The 24,969-nt window shown below is 59.7% G+C and overlaps 4 protein-coding genes across 4 annotated transcripts in view; 2 read left to right on the forward strand and 2 right to left on the reverse strand.

Moving 5' to 3' along the window:
- PEX16 (peroxisomal biogenesis factor 16) lies at positions 1 to 12,268 on the forward strand. Its single transcript, XM_024255919.3, has 13 exons — positions 1 to 1,100; positions 1,307 to 1,342; positions 2,496 to 2,572; positions 2,959 to 3,092; positions 3,227 to 3,327; positions 4,113 to 4,193; positions 4,329 to 4,481; positions 4,594 to 4,666; positions 4,859 to 4,978; positions 7,817 to 7,881; positions 8,499 to 10,550; positions 11,345 to 11,655; positions 12,112 to 12,268. The coding sequence occupies exons 1-11, from the start codon at positions 989 to 991 to the stop codon at positions 8,555 to 8,557; spliced, it is 1,011 nt and encodes a 336-aa protein (XP_024111687.1). The 5' UTR covers positions 1 to 988; the 3' UTR covers positions 8,558 to 10,550; positions 11,345 to 11,655; positions 12,112 to 12,268.
- On the forward strand, positions 11,438 to 12,606 carry FREY1 (Frey regulator of sperm-oocyte fusion 1). Its single transcript, XM_002821829.4, has 3 exons — positions 11,438 to 11,655; positions 11,860 to 11,933; positions 12,112 to 12,606. The coding sequence occupies exons 1-3, from the start codon at positions 11,555 to 11,557 to the stop codon at positions 12,231 to 12,233; spliced, it is 297 nt and encodes a 98-aa protein (XP_002821875.1). The 5' UTR covers positions 11,438 to 11,554; the 3' UTR covers positions 12,234 to 12,606.
- MAPK8IP1 (mitogen-activated protein kinase 8 interacting protein 1) overlaps positions 12,341 to 24,969 on the reverse strand; it is a 20,847-nt gene continuing 8,218 nt past the window's right edge. The window contains exons 2-12 of the mRNA XM_024255815.2: positions 20,624 to 20,729; positions 18,345 to 18,659; positions 16,738 to 16,819; positions 15,615 to 16,427; positions 15,360 to 15,435; positions 14,639 to 14,811; positions 14,237 to 14,346; positions 13,966 to 14,082; positions 13,758 to 13,828; positions 13,550 to 13,648; positions 12,341 to 13,154 (exon numbers count right to left, since the gene is read on the reverse strand). Coding sequence (XP_024111583.1) covers positions 13,082 to 13,154; positions 13,550 to 13,648; positions 13,758 to 13,828; positions 13,966 to 14,082; positions 14,237 to 14,346; positions 14,639 to 14,811; positions 15,360 to 15,435; positions 15,615 to 16,427; positions 16,738 to 16,819; positions 18,345 to 18,659; positions 20,624 to 20,729 — 2,035 coding nt within the window. The 3' untranslated portion in view covers positions 12,341 to 13,081. The remainder of the gene's footprint in view (positions 13,155 to 13,549; positions 13,649 to 13,757; positions 13,829 to 13,965; positions 14,083 to 14,236; positions 14,347 to 14,638; positions 14,812 to 15,359; positions 15,436 to 15,614; positions 16,428 to 16,737; positions 16,820 to 18,344; positions 18,660 to 20,623; positions 20,730 to 24,969) is intronic.
- The window catches only part of CRY2 (cryptochrome circadian regulator 2), a 53,002-nt gene continuing 48,673 nt past the window's right edge, over positions 20,641 to 24,969 (reverse strand). Inside the window, exon 12 of the mRNA XM_054524437.1 lies at positions 20,641 to 20,729. The gene's annotated coding sequence lies outside the window, so the exon portion shown is untranslated. The remainder of the gene's footprint in view (positions 20,730 to 24,969) is intronic.

Genomic DNA, 24,969 nt, shown 5'->3' on the forward strand with positions numbered 1-24,969 from the left:
TGCCACCCGTTCCAGGGAGGCTGCTTGGTTTGGCAAGATATTCCTCAGGGGTCTCCCCTTCCCTTGGGGGCGCAGCTGAGGACTGCGATGCGCGTCCGAGGGCCAGAAAGCTGAGATCGATTCTGAGTTGAAGGATCAAGTCTGCCCTCAAACCATTTTACAGATCAGGAAATCTGAGACCCAGAGAAGGGATACTCCCGCCCAAGGGCCACCGAGCCGACAGAAGCCCGGGCCAGGGCTTTCTTCGCGTATGTGGGAATGCAGGCTCGAGCCCTTGGGGGGCACAGTCCATACGGGAGCTGAGGCCGAAGCCGGAGCACTAACTGCTGTCTAGGGGATCGAGACGGCACTAGAGGGCTGGACTCCTTACTGCCTCAGTTTCCCCAGCACTACCTTTGTTGAGGAAACGGAGATGGGGATACTGGCCGAACGCGCGCCTGCTGAGACACAGTCCGACTGTATTTAGGCGCCCCGCACCTCCCCAAATCTGACCGAGGCTCCTTTTTTCAAGGATCCGCTATCTCCCAGCCCTTTAAAATCCGGCCCTGCCGTTCGAGTTTCTCGGCGTTCCATTGGAAAGACTCGGGGCTCCAGCTCCCTTCTCTAGAATGAACTGCTCTGACTGCCGCCCAGCTTTACCGGAGCGTTAACTGCGCAGGCGCAAGGGCAGCCAACCCAGTAAACGGAAGAGCTGGGTGCTGACGGCGCTGGGCGGGTCAGGGGCGGAGAGCGTGCTAACCAATGACTTGAGGGAGTAGGGGGCCGGGTTTGGGCCCTCAGTTGCTAAGCGCTACCCGAGTGGGAAGTGGTTCAAGAGATGGGGTGAAGGGTGGTTCACCGGCTCTCCAAGTCCTCAGCCTTCTGGCCCGCGGAAGTTAAGCAACCAAGAGGCGGGCCTAAGACCGGAAGCAGGAAGGAGGGCGCAGGAAGCAGGGCGCCGCAGCCTGTCGTACGGTCCTTCTGTGGGTCTGTCGGTGCCGAGGGCAGGATGGAGAAGCTGCGGCTCCTGGGCCTCCGCTACCAGGAGTACGTGACTCGTCACCCGGCCGCCACGGCCCAGCTGGAGACGGCAGTGCGGGGCCTCAGTTACCTGCTGGCAGGTGCCACCCTGACCTTTGATCCGTTCCTTCTGGGCCCTGACCTATGACCCCAGTGGCCCCCTTCCCTGCGGAGTCAGGGTAGTGATCGCTGTGCTTGAGAAGACCTGTCCAGGTTTCCAAAGGGCGTAAGGAGGGGATGTCCGGGACCCGAAGACGAAATGTGAGGCAGATGCTCACTCACACCTCCTTCTGTACCCTCTCCCCAGGTCGATTCGCCGATTCGCACGAGCTGTCAGAGCTGGGTGAGCCGGGCTCTGGGGGTGGGGTATGGGGGATCGGCTGCCTGGCCCCGGGTGAGTTCCCCACAGAGGGTGAACAGCCCAGCCCGAGATCCTGGGCTGCCTGTTAGACACCTTGTGCTATGACTGAATCGGCACAAGGTCTGTTGTTCATTGTCCTGGGCCCTCCATGTCCCTAAGTCAAGAGACACGTCTGGGGACCTTATCTGAGCATTCACTACTCGCCAGGCGCTGGGCTAAGTGCCTTTCTTACCTTTACTTGTTAATCCTCCCTACAGTCATATTAAGTGGTACTGTTATTGTCATCACTGTCCATTTAAGGAAGAAGCTCAGTGAGGTTAGAGAACAGTCACTGATGGTCCCAGAACCAAGATTCAAGTCTAGATCTCCCAGATTCCAGGATTCCCAGATTGTGACTACCTCAAGAGTGTTTGCCCAGTGACTGCTGTCACAGTCCTGAAAGAATGAACTGGGTTTTGAAAAGCAGAGGTGAGGCCAGGTGCAGTGGCTCAAGCTTGTAATCCCAGCACTTTGGGAGGCAGAGGCAAGTGGATCACCTGAGGTCAGGAGTTCGAGACCAGCCTGGCCAACATGGTGAAACCCCATCTCTACTAAAAATACAAAAATTAGCTGGGTATGGTAGCAGGTGCCTGTAGTCCCAGCTACTTGAGAGGCTGAGGCAGAATTGCTTGAACCTGGGAGGCGGAGGTTCCAGTGAGCCGAGATTGTGCCATTGCACTCCAGCCTGGGCAACAAGAGCGAAACTCCGACTCAGAAAAAAGAAAAGTGGAGGTGGAATAGACCCTCAGGAACAGGCTGCCAAGAGAGAAAGGGCCAGGAGGTGGGACCGTGTATCTGTGGCAGTTCAGAGAGCGATGGGCAGTTGTGGGCAGCTGGATGACCAGTGCCATCCAGCAGGGCAGTAACTGGCATGTCACTGAGATTGACCCATCCTTTCTTGGTCCAGCCACCCTTGTGAGATCATGTTGGGGAGAGGGGAGTGCTGAGGAAGTGGGTGGAGAGGAAGGTTGGTTTCCACATAGTCTGTGGGTGCCTGAGCAGAGCATGTGACAGGTGATCCCTGCAGCTCTGGGGAGAAGGTGAGAGGGATGGAGGCTGCAGAGCCAGCCTCTCAAGGCCACACTCTATCCCTCAGTGTACTCTGCCTCTAACCTGCTTGTGCTGCTCAATGACGGGATCCTACGGAAGGAGCTTCGGAAAAAGTTACCTGTGGTGAGAATTCTGCCAAGAACGGGGTGGGAAGCACGGGGACTCAGGAATGAAATAGTAGCAGCTAGCCCATGCGTGCAGCACGTCTCATGGAGTATGAGACAGGCCTATGTCCATCTGAGCCTCAAACCATCTCATTAGGTGACCTGTAAAGTGTGAGTATTCCCATCTTAGATGAAGAGACTGTCTCAGGTGAAGAGAGGTAGAGTCAGCTGTTTCAGGTCCCCCAGCCTGTTAATGGTGGAGTTGGTGTTTGAACTCACACCTGCACAGTTAGGCTTGGAAAGGGGAAGGTCCACATCTCTTGTCAGAGAAGCTCCCTCCTAGGAGAAGGGCCTGGGACTACAGGGTCCCAGGCCTCCTGACTTCTTGGCCTGGGGTTCTTGCAGTCACTGTCCCAGCAGAAGCTGCTGACATGGCTGAGCGTGCTGGAGTGCGTGGAGGTGTTCATGGAGATGGGAGCTGCCAAGGTGTGGGGTGAAGTGGGCCGCTGGCTTGTCATCGCCCTCATCCAGCTGGCCAAGTAGGTTGGGATTGTGGAGAGGGTCCTGGGTGGGGGTGACGCAGGCCAGCTACACAGATGGTGCTCAGCAGAGCATCCCTGGCCTCCCGCCGGCTAGCCACCTCCCCACAGCCCTGACATACTCCCCGAACCAGGGCCGTACTGCGGATGCTCCTGCTGCTCTGGTTCAAGGCTGGCCTCCAGACCTCACCCCCCATCGTTCCACTGGACAGAGAGACCCAGGCACGGCCCCCAGGTGAGCTACTTCCCCAAGCCCTGGAGCGGAATGGGCCATGGGACTAACTTGAGGATTTAGATCCAACCAGCATGAATACAGTAGTATCTGTTTGTGGAGCACACCTGTCCCTATCAACTATGTGTTCTCATTGCCCTGTATTCGACAGAGAAGACAATGATGCGGCTAGGGACAAAATCAGAACACGAACCCAGTACTTGTGATGGCCAGAGTCATTCATTTTTGTAGCCTGCAGGAAGAGGGAACAGAAGGGATGCCGCCAACCTCGCCTCTGGGCCTAGTTCTGTGTCCAGAACCATAGCCTCTAGAGGCAGGAGGCAGGGCACCCACCACATCTGTCCCTTCAGGGCTTTGGGCCCATCCCGTCAGCTTCTGGGCCTCACTCTCTGGACATTGAGTTGGGGCAGTTCATTGCCTCTCATCATGATTGTTTTGAAGGCAAAGGATTGAGAGGAGACGGCCCCTCTGGTGCTGTGGTCCCCATAGATGTGGTCAGGCTGGGCCTTCCCTGCCTTGCCTGTCCATGGGTTCCGGGAGGCTGGCTCTGGCCACAGCTATGCTGAGCTTTCCCCAGGCCAGGGAGGACTGCAGAGTGCTTTCCTCTGTGGACGGGTCTCGTGCTGAGCTGCCACCCTGGTTGTAGTTCCCTTGACTCAGCTGTTGCCATAGTACAAGCTCATCTGTTCTCCCCTTAGCTCCTGAGCATTCACTGCACACGTGTTCTTTGCAGGCTCCGCTGGAAGCATGTCCCTCTGACTGTCTGGCCTTCTGTCTATCCCTGCTAGATGGTGACCACAGCCCTGGCAGCCATGAGCAGTCCTATGTGGGGAAGCGGTCAAACCGGGTGGTGCGAACCCTCCAGAACAGTAAGTGGAGGATGTGGCTGGCCTGGGCACCTAGGTGCTGTCTGCCTGGGCCTGAGGGACTGGCTTTGGTCAGCAGCCACCTTCCCCTGCCCCAGCCTGGGCCTGGCTCGCTCATCTGCTGCCCTTGTGTTCTAGCGCCGTCCCTGCACTCCAGGCACTGGGGAGCTCCCCAGCAGCGGGAGGGACGGCAGCAGCAGCATCACGAGGAGCTGAGTGCGACCCCCACCCCCCTGGGGCTGCAGGAGACCATCGCAGAGTTTTTGTACATTGCCCGGCCGCTGCTGCACTGTATCCTTAGCGCGGGGCAGGATAGGACTGGCACTGCGGGCTGGGGATTGAGTGGGGAGTGCGCCCAGCAAGGCCCCTGTGCTGGAGACATCCTTGACGCCTTGGCCGTCAGTGCTCAGCCTGGGCCTGTGGGGTCAGAGGTCGTGGAAACCCTGGCTCTTGGCTGGTGTTGTGGATGTGACCAGGTGAGCCTGGGCCTGCCTGGGGCTTCACTCTCCGCTGGGCTTTCTGCTACAATCCTGGCCTCACATAGGCGGGGTGGCAGCGGCCCCTGCTCCTCCTGTTGCTGCCCCTCTGGACACCCAGCCCACGGCTCCTCCCCTTCCGTGGGCCTAGATCATGCCCCTGGCCCTGACCATGTCCTCCCTGCCTCCCAGCCTGAGCCTCCTGAGTGACAGAAAGGGCCTGACCCGGAGGGAGCGGCGGGAGCTGCGGCGCCGGACCATCTTGCTGCTCTACTACCTGCTGCGCTCTCCTTTCTACGACCGCTTCTCCGAGTAAGCACCCAGGACACCCTGAGCCAGGGAGAGGGCTGGCAAGCGGGCACTGGTGCTCCGGTCCCTGCTGGCGCCTTCCCTTCCCCACGCCTCATCCAGGGTTCACCAAGCACTGTGTGTTGTCCGGGTGGCAGTCACCAGATGCCAGCCCAGTCCCGCCCGCAGAGCTCTCTGGGCCATCAGGCCACTTGAGCAGGAACTTAAACATTGGTTGGCAGGAGAGGCACTGAGGGCAGGGCTGAGGGCATTGCCAGGCGGCCCACAGGGATGGCGACAGGGCGGGCGCCCATGGCCTCTAGCTCATTTCCACTTCTTCCAGCCAAATAGTTTGGCTTATCCTGACTTCTCAGAGGAAGACCTGGACGCTCAAGGAGGTTGGGCAACTTAAAGACACCCAGCTAGCCAGTGGTAGAGCTAGATCCCAAACCCGGGATCTCCCCTGGCCTTCGCTGCCTGGCCCAGCCCTCACTCAGTCACCTGTGAGGGTCCAGAGCTCCTAGCCTCAGAGAGGCCTGCTGGATTGAGCAGGGGGCAGCTTGGGACCAGTTCTTCCACAGACCTGCCACTATGACTGCGTGAGGTTAGACCACAGTCTGACAGGGGGAAACCCTGTGCAGTGGCTGGGACTGTGAGGCAGGCAAGGCTCCTGGGACCCCCTCTGTCTAGGACCTAATAACAGCTTAAAAACTGGCATAGGCTGGGCAGCAGTGGCTCACACCTATAATCCTAGCACTTTGGGAGGCCAAGGCAGGAGGTTGACTTTGAGGCCAGGAGTTCGAGACCAGCCTGGGCAACCCAATTCTACAAAAAAAAAAAAAAAAAAAAATTTGCCAGACATGGTGGTGTGCGCCTGTAAGTCCCAGCTACTCAGGAAGCTGAGGCATGAGGATCAGGCCAGGAGGCTGAGGCTGCAGTGAGTTATGTTCACTCCATCCCACTCTAGCCTGGGTGACAGAGTAAGTCCCTGTCTCAAAAAAACAAAACGGAAAAAAAAAAACAAAAAACTGGCATAGTTTTGCCAGGCATGATGCCTCACACCTGTAATCCCAACACTTTGGGAGGCCGAGGCGGGCGGATCACAAGGTTGGGAGATAGAGAACATCCTGGCTAACATGGTGAAACCCCGTCTTTACTAAAAATACAAAAATTAGCCAGGCGTGATGGCACGCACCTGTAGTCCCAGCTACTCAGCAGGCTGAGGCAGGAGAATCGCTTGAACCCAGGAGGCAGAGGTTGCAGTGAGCCGAGATCGCACAACTGCACTCCAGTCTGGGTGACAGAACGAGACACTGTCTTTTTTTTTTTTGAGACAGAGTCTGGCTCTGTTGCCCAGGCTGGAGTGTAGTGGTGCAATCTTGGCTCACTGCAAGCTCCGCCTCCCGGGTTCATGCCATTCTCCTGCCTCAACTCCCGAGTAGCTGGGACTACAGGCGCCCATTACCACGCCTGGCTAATTTTTTTCGATTTTTTAGTAGAGATGGGGTTTCACCGTATTAGCCAGGATGGTCTCGATCTCCTGACTTCGTGATCTGCCTGCCTCGGCCTCCCAAAGTGCTGGGATTACAGGCGTGAGCCACCGCGCCTGGCCTAACACCATCTTTTTTTAAAAGAAAAAAGAGTAAGGCTGCTCCTTCTGGACCGCACCCTGGCACCTCTCTGGACCCTGCTCCCTATCCTTTAGGGAAACAAAGGCCCACCTTGGCCTCCTAAAGTGATGGGATTATAGGTGTGAGCCACTGCACCCAGCCAGCCTTCCTCTTTTCTTTTCTTTTGTTTTTTGGGACGGAGTTTCACTCTTGTTGCCTAGGCTGGAGTGCAATGGCGTGATCTCGGCTCACCACAACCTCTGCCTCCCGGGTTCAAGCAATTCTCCTGCCTCAGCTTTCCAAGTAGCTGGGATTACAGGTGCGCGCCACCACGCCCGGCTAATTTTGTATTTTTTAGTAGAGATGGGGTTTCTCCATGTTGGTCAGGCTCGTCTCGAACTCCTGACCACAAGTGATCTGCCCACCTCGGCCTCCCAAAGTGCTGGGATTATAGGCGTGAGCCACCACACCTGGCCCCCAGCCTTCCACTTTTCTTGCTGCTCAGACAGACACATGAGCCAGGCTGCCTTCCAGATGTGTGGCCTTGAGCAAGTTATTTGATGCCCCTGTGCCTCATTTCCTCACCTGTAAGATGGGAATGATGACAGTACCCACTTTGTAGGGGCTCAGTGACTAACGTGTACAGCAGTGCGTGGGGTGTAGTAAGCACGCAGCGCTATGTATTGTCATCAGCATCCTCATCTCACCCGAGTTCCCCTGTGGAAAACCCTCCTGTCTTAAAAATCAGGGCCTTGGGCCTTGCCCTTTCCCCTGAACCAAAATGTGCCCTCTTCAGTACTGTGTCCCCTACCGGGGTCCTGACTGCTCTCATTGGTGGCTTGTGAGGTTTCCATGCAGCCCAGCGCTTCTGCCGGACTTGGGGGCTTCCCGAGGGCAGGGTGGGGTTGTCCTCCCTGGACCCTTCACCGTACCGCCAGGGCGCTGCTCCACATGCGACCCTCTAGAGGCCTTTGGTGTTGGATGTTGGTGGAAGGGGAAAGAGGAATGGGAGGAGGTGTTGTGGGTCAGCAGCCACCCCGAAGCTGAGCTGGTGGAGGGTGGAGGCCAGAGCCAACCCCAGAGGTCTTGCCCTTGTGTACCGGGCTCTGTCCTACCTCCCAAGAAAGTCACCTTTGTTTTCTGGAATGCGCTGCGTTCGGCACGGTGGTCCGTGAAGGCCTCTGGGCCTCCTGGTTTGTGGGGACCCACCCCCACCCCACTCAGCTTGCTCCCCATTTATTGCCTCCCCCAGGGCCAGGATCCTCTTCCTGCTCCAGTTGCTGGCTGACCATGTCCCTGGCGTTGGCCTGGTCACAAGTAAGCAGGGGTGGGGCCGCGATGACTGTGGTGCTGGAAGGCGGGTGCACGCAAGCATCTCCCTGACTCCTCTGTCTCCTGCAGTTTCATTCTTGGCACAGTCAGGAGAGGAAGTCGGGAAGTCAGGGTTGGGTGGGGCTGCCCCTGCTGGGGGTGGGACTGCCCCTGGGCATCGGCCAGGGTGGCCTGAGGAGCCAGGGATGGCTGAAAGGAGGGTGTCCAGTGGTGGGGGGACTGTTAGACCACATCAGCTGCCAGCTTTTTTCTGGTCACAGTATCTTGGAGCGATACGAGACCATCTCATCTTGGGGGGATTCGATGGCAGAGAAGGGGTCCACCGGGCTGCTGAGATCCTCCCTGAGCAGAGGCCCACTGGGCTTGGGTTGGGTGACCGGACCTGACTCAGGCCCCTCAATGCCTACCTTGGCTGAGCTTCTCTGGGCCTGAGGGTCTTTGTCTGTAAATGGTACCAGAATCCCCTGCAGTGCTGCCTCCTAGGGGCAGGGCAAGACAGCCAGCTGGGCTGGCTCCTGGGCCGCAGGGGTGAGGTGCTGTATGTGGCGCCACAGCGCAGATTGGGGTCTGGCCTGCCCTGACGTGTCCCTCTCCCACTGCAGGGCCGCTCATGGATTACTTGCCCACCTGGCAGAAAATCTACTTCTACAGTTGGGGCTGACAGACCTCCCGGAAGGAGGGTGTGGGGAGGGGTGGGGCAGGGAGCCCCTCTTCCCTAATAAAACTGACTCCGGCAGCGTCCCAGCGTGCGGCCTCTCCGTGCCTACCGGCCAGGCCCCACACACAGCCCTGGTCGCCACCAGCGTTCCTCCCAGGACCCCTTTGACTGCGCTCTCCTGTGACGATGCCACTGCAGCCCGCACCTTGTCACTGCCGGGCCAAGAAGCCTTCATTAGGAGTGGGAACCAGGCTCCTCTCCCACAGAAAGCGGTGACTTCACCTCATGGAGCCCGGGAAGCCGCTCGCCTCGGCAGCCACAGGAGCAAACACTGCTGCTCTCTCGCTGGCCCCTGGTGAAGACAGGAAGGCTGAACCCCGGTGATGGCCGAACGCTGCCCAGCGTGTCTTCTGGCTGGGACCCTCCGTCTGCCCCTTCTCTGCAGGGCCCTGTGGCTCTGGCAGCCCCAGGCCATGGCATTGGCAGCCTCCCTGTGACAGAGCCTGGTGAACAGTGAGCCTGGCTCCCACGCAAGTGGCACTTCAAGCCCTGCATCCTCGGTTGAGAGTAAAAGGCTTTTCTCCCTTGGAAAAAGGACATCCGGCACTGGCCAGCACTGGGGAGGGAGTGGGAGCCAGACAGGCTCGGGGAGGAAGCTGGGGCCAGTTCAGGGGGTGTGAGCTGGGGTTTCCCCACGCTTGCCCTGCAGGCTCTGGAGGCCGGGTCCACCTGGAGCCATGCAAGCTGCTATGGGGGAGGGCCTGGACAGGGTGGGCCGCAGGCTGGTCTTTTTCTCCCTGACCTTAGCCTGTCCTTAGCCACTGGCCCTGCGAAGAGCCAGCCTCTCATGCTAGAGTTTAAAACCCACAGAGAGGGCTCCATCTGCACCTTGGTCCTCCATGCCTCAGCTCCTCCCAGACACACTGCTTTCCCCAGGGCCCTCTGAGGAGCGCCCCCCAGGTCCTCACCCACGGGCAAGGGAAGGGTCTGCCTGGGCTCCCGTGGCCTCCAGCTTAGTGGAACAGGCGTTTCTGGGCACATGCCTGGCCATCAGGAACTGGCAGTGAAGCACAGTCCCCTGCCCTCCACCTCTCACCAACGGAGGAGACAGGCATGTGGATGCAGGCACCACACTGGGGGCTTGGCAGGAGGTGGCATGTCCAGAGCGGGGTCTAGCTTGGGGGTGCCCCGGTAATGGCGACTGCCTGCCTGCAGCGGTGACAGAGGTGAAGGGTTTCATCAGGCTCCATCGGCCAAGCCTTGACTCAGCCAGGCTTGAAACCGGTAGAACTATCTAGTTTTTTGATAGCCTACAAGGGGCCACTGTGTGCCTGGGATCACAGCTCTGTGGAGCTATGGGAGGTGGGAGCTGGACGCTGGAGGGGAAGGTCAGGGCCAAACTGAACATAGTATCACATACCCAGGGGAGAAACTTGGACGTGGTCTATGGTAGGCAGGGAGGGTTCTGTGTTTGTAAATATTCCAGCAGCCTGGTGGAGGATGCTTTGGTGGGCAGAGGTGGAAGAATGGGGGCCGTGACATTGGAGGCAGTGGTCTGTAGCAGTGGGAGGGGCAATGGCAGTGGCAGCAGAGATAGGGAGATTAAGGGTAACCCCAGCTAGTCTTGGGGACTGGCGTGGAGGAAGAGGGTGGTGTCTAGGAGACGAGGAGCAGGAAGGACGAGGGGCTTTGGGGTTAGGCAGAGTGGACAGAATTCCAGGTTCCTGGCAGGGCGAGCCTTGGTGAGCACAGGATGCTGAAGCAGGCTTGTGGAGACGTGTTGTCTCCAGGACTTATAAAGGGAGGTGGCCACGGGAAGTGAGTGCGGGGACAACATGCAGCGGGTGACGGGGCTGAAGGAGCCGCCAGAACTTGTCAGCCTTGGGTACTCGGGACAAGGAGCATGAATGAGGCCACTGGAGGAGCCAGTGTTGGAAATAAGGGACTTCCCTCCCTGGGCCCCTCAGCCGTCAGAGGAGAGCGGCTGGGCCAGCCGGTAGGTTGACCGTCTCAAGCAACTGGATTACCAAAGCTCCAGAGCCCTGGGCTCGGCCCTCAGGTTCTGATACTACAGATCTGGGGTGGGGCCAGGGATTTTGTTTTGAAGGCTTGCCGTGGTTCTGGTGAGCCGGGTTCACACTGCAGGTATAAGTGGGCTGAGCCTGGCTGCTGAGTGGAGAACCAGGAGCCAGCCAGAGGCCTTCTGGTGGCACCTGCAGCTGAGCCCAGGCCTGCAAGGGGACGGTGTCCAGTGCAGGGCCAAGCTGCACAGGCTCACTGGGCGCCCACCAGGGGTCCAGGGCTGCAGATTCCAGTGAACAAAGCCCTCCCTGCCCTCCTGAAGCCTGCACTTGAGGGGCAGGTCCAGAGCTCTACCACCATGTCTGGAAGCCCTCCATCCAGCCTCAGGCCGCTGTAAGCTGCAGGGAGCGGAGAGGGAAAGGCCCTGAGCTGGGGACACGGGGAGCCTGCACACTCCCTCTCACGTAGACCCTGAGACGGGCAGGGCTGAGAGACCCACTCTTGGCTCCTCAGCTGGCAGGACCTGCCCGGACCTCCTGCCATGCCAGCGGGGGTGGGGGAGGCTGTAGGAATGGCTGGGGCTCTGGGTGGTGAGGATCCCCTGCCCTCTTCGGAGGGCCTGTGTCTGTAGGGTGTGTGATGGACTACGTCACAGATGAGGAAACTCTGGCACACACAGATGAAGTGACTTGTCGGGCTAGTAAGAGGCAAGGTCAGGACCTCAACTGAGATCTGACTCCACAGTGTGTGCTCTTATTCCTTGGGCAGCAACACTAGAACAAGATCGGGTTTGGCACCTATTAGCCAACAGCATCAATAAGAAGAAAAACAAGCCTCGGGGGAGATTGCTGGCCCTGCCCCAGGGCAGGTGCTGACGCAGGCTTGGAATGAAGGCCCTTTGTGAGGTGGCCCTGGGAGCTGGCAACGGGTTCCGTCCTGCCAGGATAGGGGCGACAGGAGCCAGGACCCGTGTAGGAGATGGTTCTCGCCATGCTGGGGGCTCTGCGCCCCCGGGCTGGGCTCAGCCTCTTCCTCCACCTCATCCTGGCAGTGGCACTGCTTCGCTCCCAGCCTCTGAGGTGACTCCTGGAGCACAGAGGGGCAGGGCACTTGGGCTGGATGGTGGAGGTGCTGCCCCTCCCCTCTCTGGAGTGGGGCTGGGCCCTGGTACCCTGGGTGTTCGAGGGCTTGCCAAGTGCCCCCACACTGGGCCATCCCCCCATTCACAAGGAGGTGGCGGTGGCCTTCTGGGCCAGGGCCGAGCACCCCAATATCTCCCACAGGTCTCAGCAGTCTGTTCCTGAGGCATTTTCCGCCCCCCTGGAACTCTCGCAGCCACTTTCCGGCCTGGTGGATGGTAGTATCTCTCTCGTCCCCTTCCCCTACCCCTCCCTGACAGTGGAGACACCCCTAAGAGGTGCCCCAAGTCCAGCCTTCAGGGGCTTGTCATCCCAAACCACATCTGTTCAAGGGTGACTTCAGTTCCATCAGAGCCAGCTGCCCCCTACCACCCATGCCCTCTTTTCTCTCTTTAGACTATGGCATCCTCCCCAAGCACCCGTGGCCGCGAGGGCCTCGACCCCTCCTGTCCGGGGCCCAGCAGCGCAAGCGGGACGGGCCCGACCTTGCTGAGTATTACTACGATGCACACCTATGACCCAAGGCCCTCATAAAGATACTACGCGTGACAAAGGCTTGGCTTTCCTGGGCTGGGAGCAAGACGGGGACGGGAGGGGTCCACGCAGATACATCCACTGCAGTCCAGACAGGAAATGGCACTTTAATAGTTGGGGCCAGGGTGACAGGACCAAGATGGGGCTGGCCTGTGTCAGTCAGGAAGCCTCCCTCTTCTGCTGGGACAGGGCCTTGCGGCAGCTCCTCCTCCCCGCCTGAGGTCCTAGGCCTGCCACAGGCCAGCATGCCAGTGAGGTCAGTGGCAGGAGCCACCCAGAAGCCCCGCAGATGACGGAGCTGAGAACGGGGACTTCACCTCCATGTGTTGCCATTTTCTCACTGGAAAGTCCTTGGGAGGTGGCTGGGCTCAGCCTGAGCTCAGGGCTCTTTGGTGGGGGTTGGGGCAGGGACAGGGCGGGCACTTGCAGGTGGCACAGGCTTCATCAAGGCAGGACACGGGCTTCATCAAGGCAGGAGCCAGAGCCGCCCGAGCCCTGGCAGGGGAGGTAAGGCCCAGGATGGGGCAGGGCCGTGTGCTCCTGGAACGGACATCCTTCTCTGCCAGAGACCTGCTCCCCAAGCCCTGTCCCTCCCAATCCCCAGGCAGCCCACTCTGCCCTCCATAGATGAATCTAATCCCATATATTACAATAAACTGCATTTGCCTCTCCCCACTGCCCCACCCTCCCCTACCCTGGGCCAGTGGCCCCCACTTCCTTGTCCCCTGGCGATGGCAGGTGCCCCTCCTCAAGCAGTGCCACATCCTGTCAGCAGCCAGCTGTCCTGGCACTGGCCTGAGGGCTGGGGGACGCAGAGGGCGGGGCTGTGCGGCTACTCCAGGTAGATATCTTCTGTGGGGCAGGTGTACTCCACAAACTGCTTGTAGAACTGCTGGAATGCTCTCCTAGAAGCCAGGGGACACACAGATGGCTCAGATCACCACTGGCAAGGGAGGAACAGGATCCCAACCCAGGGTTTTCCCACTGGAGCCTTGGGGCCCAAGTGCAGCTCTGGTTCCTCTGGCTGGGGCCACTTGGCTCTGTTCTCTACAGAACTATCGCATTTCCCAGTAAGATGTCAGTTGAAGACATGGCCCAACAGCTACCAAGCTTGGAAGCTGCTCCTCAGGCTCACCCTGCCCCGCCACCCTCCCTCCAGGCCACTGCACTGGGGTCCGGACATAGTTCTCCAGAGCTGTGGGGGAAACCGAGGGGCAAAGCTGAGCACCAGGAAGCAGCCCCAGGGCCTGGGATTGGGCGTGCTCCCTCGGGCTGGGTGCTCAGCAGGATGTACACGTACCCCACGGACTCTGCCAGGGCTTTGGTGGAGTCTTCAGACACAAAGACGTGGCAGGCAAACCGGTGGTCGGCGGGGTGCTTGGTGATGAACCCAAAGTACCTGCAGGGACAGGTCTGTCTGTGCTGGGATGGGGGCTCGGCCCACACCCACCCACCTCAAGGCTGCAGATCACCCGTGCCTCCTCCACTGCCATCCCACCCCCACTTACTTGTTGTTCTTTGGATGATATCCGCAGAAAGAGATGTTTTTTAACTGGAAAAAGTGGCTACATTTATTCCCCTACAGGAGGGAGAAAAGAAGCAAGAGGGCAGTCACCTGGCCTGCAGTGAGGGTGACAGGAGATGGCCTCTTCATCGCCAAGTCCTGGGGGAGAGCTGGGGGCCATGGAAGGAAGGGGCTGGGTTGGAAGAAGTCACCTTGGCCTCCTGGGAGTCATCGGCCTTGACGCCTATCTTCACACCCCGCACGCTGATCTCCAGGACGCAGCTGGAGGGCGGGTTAAAGTGCACGGTGAGCCGGCGGGTGGTGGCAATCTACAGGTGACGAATGGAGCCACGTCAGCTGCTGTCTGTTCCTCTGCTGATCCCTCCTGTCCCAGGGCCTGAGCCCTTTAACTGCCTCTAGACACCTGTGTCCCTCTGTTCCAGGGACCCATCCAAGGGAGGAGAAGGGAGAGGGCTCAGGTACCTTTTGCATAGCGGCACAGAGGACGTCATTGCCCTTGTGATAGGGAACCTGGACTGAGCCCAGGAACTTCACCCGGAACTGGTCCACCCAGTCACTGTTTTTGGCCAGGGCTGGAAAGCAAGCGTGAATTGAGGAGGGGCAGAAACAGCAGGAGGGAGCTGAGCAGCCAAGCGAAGGAGGGCGGGTGAGGCATGGGGAATGGCAGAGCCCACAGAGGCTGCCACAATCCCTGGCTGCCCAACTTGGCCGGGCCTCACTTTGCTCGATCGTGAAAAGGACCTAAAATCACTTCCACTCAGCCCCCGACCTGGCTGGCTGAGATCTGGAGTACACGTTCACCCAGCAGCAAGTTGGGGCAGACAGATGTGGTGGCTGGGGCACAGGCCAGGGAGGGAACGCTACCTGCCATGTGCTCGGGCTCCTTGGTGACCTCGATGGCGTAATAGGCAGGAAAGACGCCCCGGGCACCAGTGCGCATGTTGTAGGCCTCGTACCAGTAGTCTTCAGCTTGGAGCTCCACTAGCAGAGGGTCATCCACTTCCAGCTCAAGTTCGTCTTCGTGTCGAGGCACAAACCTGTCCCCAGCAAGGACAGGTGAGAAATTCGGCACCAAGGCCTGTCCAGCCAGGCCTACTCTGGGGTCTGGGAGCCACAGCAGCATCGTTATTTCAATAAACATTTGCAAAAGCATCCTGTGTGCCTGTTGCAGTGCTAACCCCAGGGGAGAGCAAGGTAAAGCAGACATGCATCTGCCATTGAAGAAACACAGGCCAAGGGAGGGTGCGGGCAGGGCCCCCTCTAAAATGGAGAGGCTGTGGGAAGCGCAGGCTTTTGTCTAGAGAAGGGTCAGGTGGGGTGTGGGCAGGCATCCTCCTGGTCACCCTCCTGGGTGCCCTGCCCCTGGCCAGACTAGGTGCGCAGTTCTGGGATCCCTCACTGTAGCCATCCTCTTTGTCACCATACTCTGAGTCCCTAGAGAGTGGACACTGTCCTCCCAGGGCTGCGCGGATCAATGAATGCTGATGGCAGAAGTTAGGCTGAGGCCACGTAGGGGTGACAAGCGGAGGGTGGTGTGTGGCCCAAACTGCTGCCCGGCTAGGCCCAGCCAGCCCATGGCTCTCACCTGAATATGGCCCGGTGGGTCTGCTCCTGCTCCTCCCCGTTGATGATGCAGGAGAACAGCCCGAAGGACTCGGCACCTGCAGGTGAGGGGGTGTGGCTGGATAGGGGGTCGCAGCTCTGATCCAGGTTTAGCAGGGCAGGTAGAAGCCTCAGTCCTAACCAGATGGGGCCTGGGGTCGCCTCCCAGAACACTTCACATTTTGGCTCTGCCCCGCTAGGGACCCCCCCACCCCACTGCTTCCCCTTGCTGACTCACTGGAGGAGCGGGAGCGGCCACTCATGAAGACGTTCAGGAACTTCTTGGAGAAATGGACGTCGGGTTCGTCAGGCGTGGAGTCCTCGGAGAGGCAGGCAGGGGGCTGGGGCCGGGGGGCCTCCTCATATTCCTCTCCGATGGCCGACTCATAGGGCGAGGAGACGGAGGCACAGTTGTCATAGACGGTGGCAGAGTCACTCTCGTCACTGTAGTCTCCGAAGCACGGCCGCAGGCTCACCAGCTCCAGCTGCGCATGCTCATCTACCACCAGCGTGTATTTGACAGAGTCGTAGGACAGGGCGCTGGTGTCCGAGCTCAGAGAGGCCCGTGGAGGTGGCGGCGGCTCCCCCAGGCTCCCCCGCCACCCTCCGCCTGGGGGCTCAGCCCGCTCTGGGGACGACAGGCAGTCGAAGCCCTCCTCCTCTTCACTGATGGAGGGGTGCGGCCGCCCTGCCGTGGAGGGGTAGGCGGCAGGGTCTGGATCGGAGCTGACTGACATCCGGCTCTCAGTGGGTGGCAGGAAGGCAGAGGTGGGCTCTGCAGGGTCTGGGGGCCTCTGCACTGGGGTCAGGTAGATCTCCTCAGTGGCCTCTAGTCGCACATCGGCCTGGTAGTGGATTCGGTCTCGATGCGAGTGGCCCCGACCCCCAGGCGGGGCAGCAGGGGGACCACCCGGAGGTGCCATCTGGGTGGCTGTGCTGCGGCGGCAAGGGCTGTCGGTGGAGGTGCCTCGATCTGTGGTGGGGGCAGGGCTGCTCTGGGGGGGCAGCTCATCGCTCAGGCAGATGTGTTCATGCGGTGGTGTCTGCTCCCCTGGAGAGCAGGCAGGTCATGAAGGCAGGGGCTCTCTCCCAACTCCCAGCTACCTGCACCTGCCACTCTCAGCTTGGTGACACAGAAACCAAGACAAAGCCTCCCTGGGCAACAGGCCCTTCACAGGCTCTGGGGCCGGTCAACTCAGTCATGCCACCACTGATCTTAGCCCCCGGATGGGCTTGTGCAGGGATGTGGGTGGGCAGTTTACCTCTACTCAGCCCTTTGGAGACTGTAGGGTTTGCTCTCTGTAGTGGGGACTGAGTCAGGGCAGGCGGAGGTCCAGGTAAAGAAGAGGGCCCTGACTTACCTGTCTTCAGGGGTGAGGATGATCGAGACACCCGATCCTGCCAACTGTGCTTTTTGCCCAGAGAATTATTATTCAGTGTGTCCTGTGCAGGGAACAAAAGGCTCTTGTGATGGAAGTGGTCAACAGTGCCCGGCACAGGGAGGCCCTGGCCCTGCCCCCTCAGGCCATCCCTAGGGCCGTTTGCTGTGTCCACCCCGCCTCCACTGTCAAAGGCCTCACTCGTAACTCTCCTCTGGAGCAGGCAGGAAGGGTGGCAAGTCACAGCCAGGCCTGCTGGCTCCGGATGGCCCTCCGCCTTGCTCAGGGAAGTTGGCCAACCCTCAGGGAGATGCTCTTATCAGCCTTAACAAAGGTGGTGATGGCCACTGTGTCTGGTGGTAAGAGGGGGAGGAGACGGGAGAGAAGAGAAGCAGGAGCTCTCTGGAGACACAGTCAGACCCCCAGTCCCAGACACTGAGGGTTACTTGGAAAATGCTCAAATCCAGCCCAAGTCAGAGACAGGTGACTCTCTGCTCTGGAGCTTGGGAAGTTATGGCCTAGAAGAGGTGGGGACCTTCTGGTAGAGCCTGGAAAAAGCACAAGGAAGGGTCTCCCCAGCAGCTGGCCTGGGGGACCAGGATGAATCATCCCAGTGACAAATCCACAACAGAGTTTTCCTGCACCCCCCACCACAGTGGCACGTGACTGAGGAGTAACAGATGCAGTTGTCAGCAGCCCTCCTTCCTGGATCTCCTGGGCTGCCCATTCTACATTCTCAGCCCCGGGACCCCTCCCCACAATGCCCACACAGGGCTCCCTCCACTCCATGGAGGCTCCCTCCCCTGGGAGCTCTCTCCCAAGCCCTCACGTTCCTGAGCCGGGCTGCCAAAAGCCATTCACAGGATCCTGGGAAAGGAACCAAGCCTTTCCCTGCAGCCCCAGCCGCCCCACCTCCCAGGAGCTCCTTGCCTGCACCGCTCCCGATGGGCCTGGAAGACAAAGGGCCACAGCCGGCTCCCCCAACCCTATTCAACTTTCCTTGGCATCCAGCCACCCTCCCAGGGGCCCTAGTCCCCCAACTTAGCCAAGCAGCTCCATCTCCCATTCCTCTCCCCTGCCTTCTGGGAATTCGTAGCTGCCCAGATCTCAAACTGGCTGTGGCCCCTGAGCTCCCCATCTCCACCTCACCACGATCTCCCACGGCCTCCCCCACGATGGCCACTTCAGATGCTCTTTTCTCCAGGCCCTGCTCCTGCCCCACTTTCACCAGGAGCCCCATACCCTAAAGCAGAAACCCTGTCACAGCCTGAGGTCCCATGCTCCAAACCCTTCGAACCCCTCAAAGCCTCATTCTCTTAATTCCCTACTCCTCTCCTAACCCCAGTCCTTCCCTCCTTCAATCCCGCCTCAAGGCTCCAAGCCTGGCCAGCTGGACTCAGCCCTCTTCCTAAGGATGGTTCTGCCCGCTCCTCGGATCCCAACCCCAGGAGCGAGCCACTGCGGCCTCTATGCAGGCGCTGTCCCCAGGCACTGGACCCGTGGGTGCCCCCTCCCGCTGCAGCCCCTCTGCGCTCCCCCTCACATCTCCGCGGCGGCCCAGGGCGCCGCCCCCCGCGTTGGCGCCTCACCTGAGACCGCGGCACCTGCGGAAAGAGGTTGAGCGTGGTGGGTCGCTTGGGCCGGTACGTGTCCCCGCTGCCCGGGCCCTGGCTCTGGCCTTGGCTCTGGCCCTGGCCGCGGGACGCCGGCTCCTGGCCGGACTCGGCCTTGGGCGGCCCCGCTCCCGGCCGCCGGGCCGCGCGCTCCTCGTCGTCGTCCTCCTCGTCGTCCTCGGCCCCGGGAGTGTCCCCCGTCGCGTCGATCAGGTCCATCTGCAGCATCTCGGCCTGCAACCGGCTCCCCGCGCCGCCGCCGCCCGCAGAGAGCAGCCCGGCGCGCGGGGGCTGCGCGGCGCACGGAGGGGCGTCAGGGGGCGGGGCCGGGGCGGGGCCGAGGCCGCTTGCACCGCCCCCCGCCCGGGCGAGTCCATTCTGCGGCGCGAAGGGGGCACGAGGGGAGCCGAGCAGGGACCGCCAGAGACTGGGGCGCTCTCGCCCGTCCCCCGCGAGGAAGCGCGAGGCCGCCGCCTCCCCGATCCAGCCGTGCCTCTGACGGCCTGCACCTCCCCACAGTCACCACCCCGGACTCCTTGCGCCCTCCCGTTCCCCTGGCAACGGCCGGTGACCTCACCGGGGTTGTAAGCCGAGCCCAGAGTGAAGTCACCGCTGTTGCTATGGGGACTCAGTGGTCGCCAAGGAGTTTGGGGTGGGGTGGGCAAGGGATGGGGGCTGGGGAAATAGTATTTGAAGGGGTCTTGAGGAAAACTGGAAAAACTGAGGCTCAGCCAAGCAAGGAACGGCGGAGACATGAGAGGGATGGGAAGGAGACGCCGAGGGGGAGGGGCGAGCGGGGGCCCGGAACCAAGGCGGTGGCAGCCCCGCCCTAAGCCAGCCGGCCCGGGCCCCTCCAGCCCTAGATCGGTCCTCCACGAGCCTGCCTTGGGGATGCAGAGCCCCATCCTAGCTCCAGTTCTGCCGCCAACTCCCTGGCACCTTGGACAGATCCCCTGATCCTTTAGGCCCCCTCATCAGTTGAGTGGGGACAACACTACTGCCTCTCAGCCTCCAAGAGAGCTGAGTATTCACTGGAACGTGTGTGAAGCCCGCTGGAGCTTGTCTGAGGCCCCTTAGGGGCACACCTCTGGCCAGTAGTGCCTGGGGGCCCTGCCTAGCTCGGAGGCAACCCTCTCCAAGGCTCTGCTGGTGCAGTTGGGGGAGAGGGCAGAGTGAGAGTCCAGAACAGGTGCCTGACCTTTGAGAAGCTAAGTCAGGGCCCTGAGACCATTCCCCAAATCTAGAGGCCTCGGCCTCTTCCTGGCCTGGCCAGAGAGTGGAAGGTTGGGGTACTGGGTACTAGGGGATTATCCTCACCCCTTGGTTTCCTCTTGCAGAGCTTACTGAGTCTTGCAGAGCTTACTGAGTCTCTGGGAGTAGCAGGAGGTCAACACACAGACAGGCACTCCCTCCCCAAGGCACACCTCACGCTCCTATGGTAACCACTCTCCTGACACCGTATCTGGCTACCCGCCCTCTTGGGGGCTCAGAGGAGCTCTGGGCTCTAAAACCTAGCCCTGTGCTCTGTCCTCCATTTCCTGGCAAGCCGGCCCCTTCTTCCTGTTCTGAAAAGACATAGTTGGGATCCCCATCTGACCCCGGTTACCCAGGTGCTGGGGACCTCCTGGCAGCATTCAGATCTTTAGGGACAGGAGAGAGCCATCTTCCCTATGACAAAGCCAAGGGGCCCAAACCAGCAGCAATGCTGGGCAAACCCCTCAGTGGGGGCCTTTAGGACTATGGGCCAGAGAGGGTCTGGGAGGCCGCGTGGTGCCATCTGTCTGGTATAATAGCAGCCAGCAGCCACAGGAGTTATTCCAGGAGTGCCTTGGCTGTTTCTTCCTGCCCTAAAGCACTGCAGATTCCACCAGACTCCACCCTGTCTGCCTCAGGCCCTCTGCCAGGGCTGCTCCCAAAAGGATTCAGGGGTAGCCCTGAGTCTCCCTTAAGTCTGGTCCTAACTGTTACTGCCCTAGGTCTCAAGACTTCCTGGCCTCTCATCTTGCGGGCAGTTGAAGGAGCTACTTCCTGTCTTAGTCCCCGACAGCAGTAATAATAATAATAATACCAAATAAAATTCTGATTGTACACCCAAGACGTGCCAAGAAGTATACCTATGTTTCTTGCACATCATTTCATTTTATGAGGGTGCCAGCACAGCCCTGAAACCCCCTTTGTCACTATGGGGATACCCTTACCCCTGTCCCTAGCCTTCCTGCCACCCCACTCAGGAGCTCCTGGGAGCTCGCCCTTACCCGTAAGGACAGGGTGTCTTTGCACTGTAAGCTGATGCCACACTCATCAGTGATCTCTGAGAGGTCTTCATCCTCAAACTCCTCCAGGCTGATGTCGTGGGTGAGCCTGGTGGGGACAGGAAGCCAAAGTTACAACTCAGGGGCACTGCTATGCCTGCTCACATCTCCCTGTTACCTCTCCCAGGGGGCAGCCTCTTGAAGGCCAAACACAGCCCCCAGAGGACAGGATTTGGGGTCCATCTGTATCAATGCAGGGGGTGGTCAGCAGGCAGGGAAAGAGCGAGGGGCTCGTGCCAAAAGGCAGTCCTCCTAGGGTGGCAGTGGAAGAGGAGGCTCCAGGTCACTCCAGCTCCTCCCTGGGAGTTGTCATTCTGTTGCCAACCAGCAGGCAGTGCTTAGAAGGCCCAACTGGTCAGAGCCTCTTCCCCAGGGTCAAGGCAGGTGCCAAGGCCAGTTCACCATGGAGAATGTGGACTTGAGAAGAGCAGCGTGGAGTAGGGGAGCTCCCAGTGCAATCCCTGCAGTAGCAAGACCCGAGGCGCTGGCAGCAGCCTCAGAGGAGTGCCCCACGCCCCAGCTCAGGAAGACTCATGCCCCTTGAGCCCAGGGAACAAGCGAAGGAAAATCTGGTGTCAATGTGGGTAGTTTCAGCCTATTCCAGAAAGGACTCCAGCCTCAAGCTGTGCACTTGGTGGTCTCATCTCTTCAACCACAAAATCTTCTCCTTGTCCAGCGTAAGGACCCTGAACAGGAGGCTGCACAGATGGGGTCAGGAAAAGCCCCAGGTGGGACCAGAGGTGTTACAACCTCAGGAGACAGCTCAGAGCACCAGGGCACCAGAACACTAACCAGCTCCGCTAGAACCCCCCTCTCCCTAGGCCAGCCCTGAGTCCCCACCTCAGAATGCAGGGCTGGGCCAGCCACTGCAAGGCAGCCTGTCTCTTGCTCACCTCTAGTCCTGGACACTCTGCCTGGCTTGCTGGGGGGTAGAACATTTGGGAAGTTGGGGAGAATGTATGAGCCTTTTCCCAAATAAGTCCAAGAAATTGAGGCACAGAGCAAGGGAAACCCACTAGTTCAAGGTCACCCAGGAGAGATGGTGGCTTAGCCCCCAGGGGAACCTAGGAGGCCCAGACTCCCTGCCGCTCGCCTCATTCAGACCAAACAGAGACCCTGAGCTCGATGGAGCTCACCCCAACTCGGTCTCCACCCCCGCCAGCCCCGGTAGCCCCTACCAGTGCTCCCATTGATCCTCCAACCAGCTGTCATTGTCTGGGCTCGAATCCATTTTCAGCACCAGCTGCATGGAGAGCCCTGCCCGGCTGGGGGGCTGTGGGGCCCCAGGGCTGCCCTCTCATGCCCGGAAGGGTGGGGGGGCCAGGGCTCAAGGCAGGGCTGGGGGCCTCTGGCCTCCACCGCTTGGGCCTGTCTTTCTTCGTCCTGCCCGCTGCAGAAGCCTGGGGAGCTCATTAAAAATAGATAGGCCAGGAGAGGAGGCTGCAGCTGCCGACCCGGGTCCCAGCCCCAGCTCTTCCCAGCGCAGCCCTCAGCTGCAGGGACCTTCCTCCCGGCTGGCCTGGCCGTTGCGCTGCTGCTGCCGCCGCTGTGGCCACCTCCCTCACGGGATCAGGTTACTGCAATCAATGCCAGTGGCTCCACCTGCCCTTCCAATGCCCCTGTCGGGGGCTGAGGTGGCCCCCCCTCCCTGGCCCAGGCTTGTAAGTAGATGGCAGAAATCTAGGATGTTTCCCCCCAAAAGCCAGCCCTTGATTGGCTTTAAAGGGCCAGTGCCCCAGTCAGGGTGCCAGGTGGGAGATGAAGTGGGGGCTTCCCAAACACCCCAAGAATGAACACTCGGTTCACACTGCCATAGGCTCAGCCCCCTGACCTCATCAGAGAGGCTTCTGTGGGCCCAGGCTGCATCCAAACTGGGTTTGATCTGGGCTGCCTCCTTCTGCAGCCAGGGCTCAAGCCTTCAGGACCCAGGAAGGCAGGGCCTATGGATGCAGGAGGCACCAGAGCCACAGCTAAGGGCAGGCCGGTGTTTGGGCCCTTAGAGCAGAGCTGGAAGGGCTGCTGTGTGGTAATGAGCTTCCTCTCCCTTTGGAGTGACATAAACAGAACCTGGAGGCCCCTGGAGGGCACTGCACAGAGGGGTGGGGAATGGGGGCTGGATGGACAAGGTGCCCTGTAGGGTCGCGTCTGACCTGCAGCCCAAGGGTGGTGGTTCCCCAGGCCATGGGGAGGGTGTGGCTGGCCAGCTGGGGTGGAAGTGGGGAGGAGGGCCTGGCCCAGAAGCCAGAGCAGCCCTCCTCCGTCCGGCCAGGGCAGGGTGACATCTCTGGCTCAGGGACAAGAACCCAGTCGCCGGCACCAAGTAAGTGTTCAATTCACACTGGTTGCCCAGATGGTCACTGAGAAGGCCAGTGGTGCAAAAGGGAGCCCCTGGGACTCAGATGGCATGGGAGAGCTGCAGGACTGCTGACCCAGAGGTACCCTGAAATGCCCCTGCTCTGCCAGTGACCTCTGCACATTTTTTTTTTTTTTTTTTTTGAGATGGCCTTTCGCTCTGTCACCCAGGCTGGAGAGCAATGACATGATCTTGGCTCACTGCAGCCTCCGCCACCTGGGTTCAAGTGATTCTCCTGCCTCAGCCTCTCGAGTAGCTGGGATTGCAGGTGTGCACCACCACACCTGGCTAATTTTTGTATTTTTAGTAGAGACGGGGTTTCATCATGTTAGCCAGGCTAGTCTTGAACTCCTGACCTCAGGTGATCTGCTTGCCTCGGCTTCCCAAAGTGCTGCGATTGCATGCGTGAGCCATGGTGCCCAGCCCCCTGCACACATCTGTGTCTCCTCACACATGGCTCCTCTTCCTCACTGCCAAGCCCTAGTCCAGCTCCTGCCTCTGCCCTCCCAGATGTCCCCACTGGCCTGTCTGCCTCAGTCTCCCTATGCCTGCACCATCCCACTCCACCTGCCACTATCAGGCAAAACTGCCAGAAATGCCATCATCCCTCCTGCCCCACTTGGAACCCTCAAGGCTCTCCACTAGCAGCAGGTTCCTGTGCCTGCAGGCAAGGCCTCCAGCTCCATGCGTAGTCCGCGTGGGCACTGTGTCTCCCCAGTGCCAAACCCAGTGCTCAGATGGAGCACGTGGCAGATTCTCAAACCATGCTTGCTGGAAGAGTGCTCAGTTAAGCTCATTCCTCCAGGAAGCCCTCCCAGCCCTTGCATGTGGCTGATGTCACCGTCTGCCTGGATGTACAGTAGTGCGTGCAGCAAACAGGGCCAGCCCTCCCTCAGAAACACCCACTTCCCCAACCCTGGCTGCTCCAAAGGTGGATGGGGCCTGTATCCAGCACCCTGATTGATGACCCTATACTGTACCCAGCAGGTGATCAAGACCCCTTCCTCCCCTTGCTCCTGGAGGGCAGAGCTGGCGAGTTCATCCTGCATACACTGGGTCCTCAGCATGAGCCTGCTAGATGTCTGTCACAGGACAGCCTCTGCCTCCACCTGCTCCTCTCAAACTGCAGGCTGGAGCAGGGCCTGCAGGGTCTGGCTTAGACCTGGGTTAGAGGCTTCTCAGTTCACTTCCACACCCTCAACATCACCTGATATTCCCACTTCCTTGGACAATAGGTCTGGGTGGGGCAAGGACAGTAGCATCTTCCTGTACAGCTGAGGGCACTGGGCTTTAATTGGGCAATGCTAGAAAGAATACTGGGCTGGGGGTCAGAGAGCCTATGCCTGATCCCTGGCTCTACTGGGGTGGGTTAAGGGGGATGCTTTGTCTGACTTTTTAGGTGCCTCTCATAAGTAAGGCAGGATGGAAGAATGATCACCATATCAGGCTTGGAAGCAGGAGGCCTGAAATAAACCCTGACTCTTTCACGTTGAAGCTGCCCCATCCTGGCCCCAACATTTATGCCATGCATCTCTCTTAATCCTCATTGCAACAACCTTGGGAGAGGGTTTGTTCCATTTTTCCCATTTTACAGATGAGGAACACTAAGGCTTAGACATAAAGGTGCCTTATGCCTCAGTTTCCCACATACAGGATGAAGCCACCAATCCCTGCCCACCCACCTCAGAGGGCTGGTGAGGGTTAGCAGAATGGAGTTTGTGTGAGTAGGAGGTCACTACCAAGGATCAAGGGGGACTGATTGGTCAACGAGTCCCCTTTGCAAGTCACCCCCCATCCAAGACTCTGCCCTTTCCTCTTTTCCAGGCACCAGATATTCTGGCCTCCCAGCCAAAACCCTGGGGGGTCCCTTTATGGAGAGAAGGCTAAACAGACACTTGGTCCCTGAAGGCTCATGGAAGGTCAATGTGGGGAAGGA

Source organism: Pongo abelii, chromosome 9, assembly GCF_028885655.2.
Source record: "Pongo abelii isolate AG06213 chromosome 9, NHGRI_mPonAbe1-v2.0_pri, whole genome shotgun sequence".
Taxonomy (NCBI): Eukaryota; Metazoa; Chordata; class Mammalia; order Primates; family Hominidae; genus Pongo; species Pongo abelii.